The following is a 6,820-nucleotide window of genomic DNA, read 5'->3' as shown; positions in this document are numbered from 1 at the left end:
TTATATGACACAGGGTCTTATATGTAGCCAAGGCTAACCTTGCACTCCTAGTTCACCTGCCTCCAATGTACCATACTCTTCATTCTTGGTCTTTCAAGCACAACCAGGTCCTTTCTGAATTGCCTCTGTGTGAACTCAGGTGGAGCCAGTCCTGATAAACAAAGGCACTCCCCATATTTGGAAAATACCAAGGATTTATCTCCTAGGAACCAAAACCAAAGCCCAGACACATCCTGTGCTACACCACAGCAATGAGATGGGAAGCGGTCAGACGCTTGTGTAGCTGCTGCTTAGGCGAGTCATAGTTCTGGGTGCAAGAGCTTTGCAGGGTGGAAACAGCCACGGAAGAATAGAAGACAATGGGGAAGATAAGGAAACCACATAGTGTGTTAAATGGTGATAAGGACAAAGCAGGGTGAGTCTGGTGCTGCGAGGGGTGCTTCTTGGGGAAGGGTGTCATGAGGCCTCTGCCTGTGTGTTTAAGCAAGGGCTTGGGCGAGATGGGGACAACACAAGGATCTGGAGGGAAGGTATTCCATGATTGGAAACAGCTAGTGCAAAGGCCCCTGGCCAAGAGGATGCCCACCTGAGACGCACCGCGCATGGCTAGTGTTGGCAAGGAACATTGATAGCATGAGGTTAGCAGGGAGGGGTTAGGAGAGCACAGAGTCAAACACTGCAGCTCTATGTGGAGGGGTGAGGTGGGCGGCACCATCGATTGAGTCAGGGACTTCAAGCATGCTAGTTCTCTGCCACTGACTCTCTGGTAGATTCTAGGCAGCTGCTCTCCAACTGAGCTGTGCACTTCCCGTCTTTGTAGTATTTATTTATTTATTTTATTTTCATTTTTTTTGAGACAGAGTTTCTCTGTATAGCCCTGACTGTCCTGGAACCAGCCTGTAGACCAGGCTGGCCTTGAACTCAGAAATCTGCCTGCCTCTGCCTCTCCAGTGCTGGGATTAAAGGTGTGCGCCACCATGCCCAGCCATCTTTGTAGTTTTTGAGACAGGGTCTTAGTAAATTGCTCAGGCCAGTCTTGAAACAAGGCCAGCCTCCAACCCTCATTCCTACTGCCTCGGGCTCCTTGGAAACTGGAGTGGCAGGTCTGTATTACCAGTCCTTGCTAAGAAGGCTGGATTTTTATCCCAAATGAATCAGGAACCTAGAGGCTGGAGGTTCACAAGTTCTGTGCCCCAGGAAGCAGATGGTGGCTAGGAAGTAGGGAAATCAGAAAGGAAGCCACTATGACAGTCCTTATGGTGGAGGCAAGGTCTATTTAATGGCAGCTGAAGTGACTGACACTGTTTGGATTCTACATACACTTCGAAGCTAGAAAGCCTTGTCGCATCCCTTCGCTATACGTTCAGGGCCCAAGCTGAGGTCTGCGGCCACGCCACTTGTTACCACTAGGTGGCGTGTCCCGCCCGGGCACGAACTCACCCCTGGCACTGTCTACCCCAAAGCTTCCTTTCACTTTCGGTCTTTGGCTGTCATCCAGCTCAGGCTTTCCACACCCAGCTGGGGCAAGCCTGGTGCGTGGGGTGAATGGCTTTCCAGGTCCCCGAGGGGCGGTCCCAAGGTCCCCACTCCCGGGCAGAGGGAGCGGGGTGCGAGACCTGGGGAGGATTCTGGGGACGTCGGTCGGGGTTCTTAGAAGGGGAGATGACTTTTCACCGTCACTGAGGCTCGTGCAGGAAGCCTGGGGGAGCAGGAGGCGGAAACGCACCCACATCAAGGGCGGCAGGGCGGGCGGCGGGGTACAGGGGTGGGTGAGGAAGGGGCTGCAGGGTATGAGCCCGAGACCTGCCCTCCTGTCACTTCCAAGAACCTGTCACAGGCATGAGGGGTCCCCGGCAGAGATGACAGTGCTGGCGCCAGCCTGGAGCCCAAATGTGCGTATACCTGAGGGGTGATGGAGCCGGGCGGAGAAGGGAAATGGGCAGGGGATGGAGGCATGAGGAGACAGACACAGGACAGGATTGGAAGAAAAAAAAGAGGATGGTCACAGGTTTGTCACACCAGCTAAGGTGCAGGACAGGCAGAGACAGGGAAGATGACACCCAGTTAATGAGGGAAGCAGGATCCAGGGAGCCCCTGCATGGAAGTCAGTTGCTGACACCACCTCCCTGTAGTCCTCCCTGTTGCTGCTGTTGCTGCTGCTGAGTCCTTGCCTGTGGGGGACACCTGACTGTTACTTCAGCCACAGTCCCATCTCCTCCAACTTCTACATGAAGATTAGAGAGTTGGTGAGCCAGTTCCCATACTGTGCTGGGTCCTTATCTCCGCATCTCTGCTACTGTCTCTTGCCATGTCTTTATCTCTGTGAGGTCTCTGTCCCTCTCTCTTTGGATCTCCACCCCCTGCCCCCTTCTCTGGGTCTCTTGCTATCTTTCGCTGTCTCAGTCTCTCTTTCTGAGTCCCTGTTCTCTGAGTCTCTGTCACTGTTTCTCTCTAGGACTTCTGGCCTTCACTCTGAGAACATGTTCCTCTCTGTCCCTCTCTCTGGATGCCTCTCTCTGTAGACCTCTGCCGCTCTGTGAGTCTCTTTGCTACTGTCTTGGTGTCTCCTCTCTCTCTCTCTCTCTCTCTCTCTCTCTCTCTCGTTCTCTTCTTCTTTATGTGAGTTCTGCCTCTTTTCTGTCCTTGTCCCCTTGTCTCAGGGTTAACTTCTCCGACTCTAAAATTTGCTCTTGCTTTCAGTCAGGCCTCACCTTGTTTTCTCCCATAGACTGACTACCTGCTTAAAGATTACCCAGTCACTGTGGCCGTCAATCTTCAGGACGTGAGTCACAGTCGGGAGGGCCCTGGGATGGAGGTGGGAACCAGACTCAAGATGTGCCACCCGTCAGGGACAAGACTAGTGGGCTACCTCCTGCACCCTCAGACCTGGAAATCTAGACCTTCTTTCCACCCACACCCACCCCATCCTGGCCCCAGACCAAGGCATCCTAGCTCATTCTCCCACCAAGCTGTCAAGACTGGCCTCTATGTTCCTTTCTCGCTTGGGTTTAGTAGGTCCCTCCCTCTCAGGCATCTGGCCCCGCCCCTCCGTGGGGAGGGCGTGGTCTTCAGTCTTGAAGCCCCACCACTTCTCTCCCTTGGTGTCTGGCATTTGATCCATACCCACCTCCATCTCACAAGTGACAGGCCCACCCTCCCTACCCTTTCTGGCCCCACCTCTTTCAGTCTCCTGGCCCCGCCCACTCTCTGCTGACACCTAGTCCCATCACTAAGCCAACCAGACCCGCTCTCCTTCCTTCTGCCTTCTGGCCCGGCCCAACCCATGTCAGTCATCTAGCCCCGCCCCTCCTCCCTGAGCTCTGGTCTGGGCTCTTCTTGGTCTGCAGGAGAAGCACTGCAAAGCTTTGTGGAGCCTCTTCCTAGCCCAGCGCTGGATAGAGCAACTGAAGACTGTGGCAGGGTCTAAGATGCAAACGCTTCTGGAGGGCGTCAACACCGAGATACATTTTGTCACCTCGTGTACCTTCCAGGTTAGCACTAGAACTCAAATGAAGAAAGCCAAGTCCCTCCCCATCCTTGAAAAACAGCTCTGCCAGCCATGTCTTTTATGGGGAGTTCATTTTCCCACAGCATACCACGGAGGTAGGGCTGGAACCTCCACGCCCCGAGGTCACCTGGGGATCTGTTACTGGGTCTGTGCCTTAAATAGCTGAAGAAGGTTGTTCCTGAGCTGTTCTCTTCCCTAACAGCTGGAGAACCCTGGAGACCTGGGCCCCTAGGCTCTGTGACCTCTGCAGGTCAGGGCCCTGGGTTGGTGGAGCCCCTGGTGTGACAAGGTGATGATCTGTCCCTCCCTCCCTTCTCCCAGCCCCTACCAGAATGTCTGCGATTCGTCCAGACCAACATCTCCCACCTCCTGCAGGACACCTGCACACAGCTGTTTGCTCTGAAGCCCTGTATCGGGAAGGCCTGCCAGAATTTCTCTCGGTGCCTGGAGGTGCAGTGCCAGCCGGGTAACGGTGGCCCCAGAGCCCAGCACCATGGTGCCACCAGGCTCACAGCCCACAGCCTTGCTAACTGTGTGTCCAGGGTTTCTGCTCCCACTAGTTGGCACTTCACACACGTTCTTTCTCCCTTATTTTCTCTCTTTTCTTTCTTCTTTTTAAAAAAATGTATCTTTATGTGTGTTTTACCTACATGCCTGTAAGTGCACTGAATGTGTGTCTGGTGCCTGCAGAGGCCAGAAGAGGGCACCAGATCCCCTGGAACTGGAGTCTCTGCTACGTGTGAACCACCACTTGGGTGCTGGGACCCAGGTCCAATGCAAGAGCACCCAGGGTTCTTACCTGCTGAGCTACCACTTCAACCCTTTTTCTTTTCTTTTGAGATAGGGTCTCATTATACAGACTAGGCTGACCCTGAACTCAAAGCAATCCTCCTGCCTCAGTGTCCTGAGTGCTGGATTACAGGTATGAAGCCAGCACATCTGGCTTCCTTTCCTTTCCTTTTTTTCATGTTTTTGTCATCATATATTAATTATGTATAGCAACATCTCATGTCATCCATGTCTGCATTTCCATCACACCATGACTTTCTCCTGTGCGTCACGTCTCACTGATCTTTCTCTTTCCAATGGTCCCTCTCCTTTCTTTCTTTCATATATATATGAAAGAAAAAAATATATATATATAATTTTTAAGCCAGTTAGGTAGGTAGCCTAAAGAGGACACTTTACCAATGGCTACACTTCTGAAGAAAATGTCTCTTCCTGTTTAGCAACCTTCTAATTGCCATAGATGCCCAGGAAAGGACGGGTCACCTATCTTTAAGAAGGAGACAGAATTTCCAGTATGTTTATCTAGGGCAGTGCTGTGTACAGGGAACGGACACCAAGTGAGCACGGTTTCTGGGTAACAATACCAATAGCCATGCTCACTAACTGTTTTCTCTTTTTTCCCCTCTGTTATGATGGTGTTCTTTTAAGACAGTCTGTCTCTATAGTCCTGGCTGCCTGTAGCTTGCTATGCTGACCAGGCTGAGATTCCCCGGCTTCTGCCTCCTGAGTTCTGGGGTTGAAGGTGTAGACCAGGATGCCTGGCCATGCTCACACTTTTTATCCCCAGTGTTGGTTTATTTTTCAGACAGTGTTTCTCGATACATTCCTGTCAGTCCTACAATTTACTATGTAGACCAGGCTAGTCTCAAATTCACAGAGCTCTGTCTGCCTCTGCTTCCTGAGTGTTGAATTGTTAAAGGCGTGGTCTGCCAGGCCTACCTTATGCCCCCAGGTCTAGGTTTTGTTGTTAGTAGACTCCTCATGCCGTACCACCCATCACCTTATCCTCCAGGACGTTCCACGTTTGCTCTGATGAGCCCCCTCAGTTACCTGCTTCTTCTCTCTCTCCAGACTCCTCCACCCTGCTGCCCCCAAGGAGTCCCATAGCCCTAGAAGCCACGGAGCTCCCAGAGCCTCGGCCCAGGCGGCTGTTGCTTCTGTTGCTGCTGCTGCCTCTCACACTGGTGCTGCTGGCAGCCGCCTGGGGCCTTCACTGGCAAAGGGCAAGAAGGAGGGGGGAGCTCCACCCTGGGGTGAGCCTAGAGTCCAGGGCGGCTGGATGGACTGGGTGGCGAGGGATGAGGGGGGCAGGTGGCTGACCTTGTGGGGGCCTCAGGTGCCCCTCCCCTCCCATCCCTAGGATGCGAGCCTTGTGCATCGTTGACTCAGCCTGGGTCTTATCTCGGTGAGTCTTCCACTTATACTGGAGCCTGGAACAGCCAGGCTTGGGGGTCAGTGCAAGATTTGGGGGGCTGTCTTATTGTTTCTCACAGGAGGGGCGGGGATTCAGGGGAGTGGTGTGTATGTCAGGGGCATCACGGTCCTGGCTAAATGTCCAGTGTGACAAGCTCAGGGGTTCTGCAGCTGTAAGCTGTGGGGAGCTGGGAAGGCTTGTGAGAGAGCAAGGGGGCAGCAGGCGGGTGCCCTGCCAGCACCCGTATTTTAGAATGTGATGTGTCTTACACTTGTAATACCTCTCCTGTGGAGGCTACACCTGTAATCCCAGCCCTTGGGAGCCCAGAGCAGGATTGCTGAATGGTCTGGCCACTCTCTGCTACAAGGTGAGTTCAAGGCCATTGTGAAATACACAGCGAACTCGTCTCCTGTCTCAGATAAACAAACAAAAACTCTCAGTTAAGTGACACTTATTTTTTTTTTCAGATGAGGTCTCAATATGTTTCCCAAACTGACTTTGAACACCTCGATGCACCTTCCTGCCCCAACCTTCCAAATAGCTGGGCTCACAGGCATGCTATATACAACAAGGCTTTCTTTTTTTCTTTCCTGGTGCTAGAGTTGGGAACCAAAACAAGGAGCAAGCTAGGCAAGTGCTGTGCTGAGTCACATCCCCAGCCCAGAGGACACACTGTCTGGGCGTGGCGATGGACACTGTAATTCCAGGGCTTCTGGATTGGAGATGCTGAAACTGGAGGATACTGACTTTAAGAAAAACAGAAAGGAAGAAGGGGGGTGCATTGTAGCCCTGTGTGGTTGCTTCTGTCACCTCCACCCCTTAAAATAAAAACAACTGCTGGGTATGGTGCTGCGTTCCTGGAATCTCAGTATTCAGGAGGCTGAGGCAGAGGGATCAGAACTTCAAGGCCAGCCTGGGCAACTTCAGGAGATGTGTCTCAGAATAACAATGAAAAACAGAAATGCTGGGACTGGAGCCTAGTAAGACTCTGGCCCCAATCAGGGCGTGGTGGCGCACGCCTTTAATCCCAGCACTCGGGAGGCAGAGGCAGGCGGATTTCTGAGTTGGAGGCCAGCCTGGTCTACAGAGTGAGTTCCAGGACAGCCAGG

The 6,820-nt window shown here is 52.8% G+C and overlaps 1 protein-coding gene across 7 annotated transcripts; it reads left to right on the top strand.

Annotated features, from left to right (window-relative positions):
- The first annotated feature begins 266 nt into the window (after positions 1-266).
- Flt3lg (fms related tyrosine kinase 3 ligand) lies at positions 267-6,555 on the top strand. 7 transcript variants are annotated; one of them, XR_003837201.1, is made up of 10 exons: positions 267-415; positions 1,826-1,892; positions 2,133-2,246; positions 2,729-2,782; positions 3,348-3,491; positions 3,830-3,974; positions 5,369-5,550; positions 5,634-5,702; positions 6,005-6,078; positions 6,179-6,555. XR_003837201.1 is itself a non-coding variant. In XM_021166434.2 (9 exons), the coding sequence occupies exons 1-8, from the start codon at positions 360-362 to the stop codon at positions 5,679-5,681; spliced, it is 786 nt and encodes a 261-aa protein (XP_021022093.2). In that variant the 5' UTR covers positions 267-359; the 3' UTR covers positions 5,682-5,702; positions 6,312-6,555. The 7 variants fall into 7 exon arrangements, 6 of the variants coding, with proteins under 6 accessions (XP_021022093.2, XP_029335693.1, XP_021022090.2 ...); XM_021166434.2 differs by lacking the exon at positions 6,005-6,078 and having other exon boundaries at positions 5,658-5,702; positions 6,312-6,555; XM_029479833.1 differs by having other exon boundaries at positions 5,658-5,702; positions 6,005-6,555.
- The last annotated feature ends 265 nt before the right edge of the window (positions 6,556-6,820 follow it).

This window comes from Mus caroli, chromosome 7 (assembly GCF_900094665.2).
Source record: "Mus caroli chromosome 7, CAROLI_EIJ_v1.1, whole genome shotgun sequence".
In the NCBI taxonomy this organism is placed as follows: Eukaryota; Metazoa; Chordata; class Mammalia; order Rodentia; family Muridae; genus Mus; species Mus caroli.
This window is presented reverse-complemented; position numbering and strand designations above follow the sequence as displayed.

Bases quoted from the DNA above. Each gene is read 5' to 3' on its own strand.
- Flt3lg (XM_021166434.2), top strand. From the start codon at position 360: ATGGGGAAGATAAGGAAACCACATAGTGTGTTAAATGGTGATAAGGAC. The intron at 1,893-2,132 runs GTGCGTATACCT...ACCTCCCTGTAG, and splicing joins CGCCAGCCTGGAGCCCAAAT to TCCTCCCTGTTGCTGCTGTT. The intron at 2,247-2,728 runs GTGAGCCAGTTC...TTTCTCCCATAG, and splicing joins ACATGAAGATTAGAGAGTTG to ACTGACTACCTGCTTAAAGA.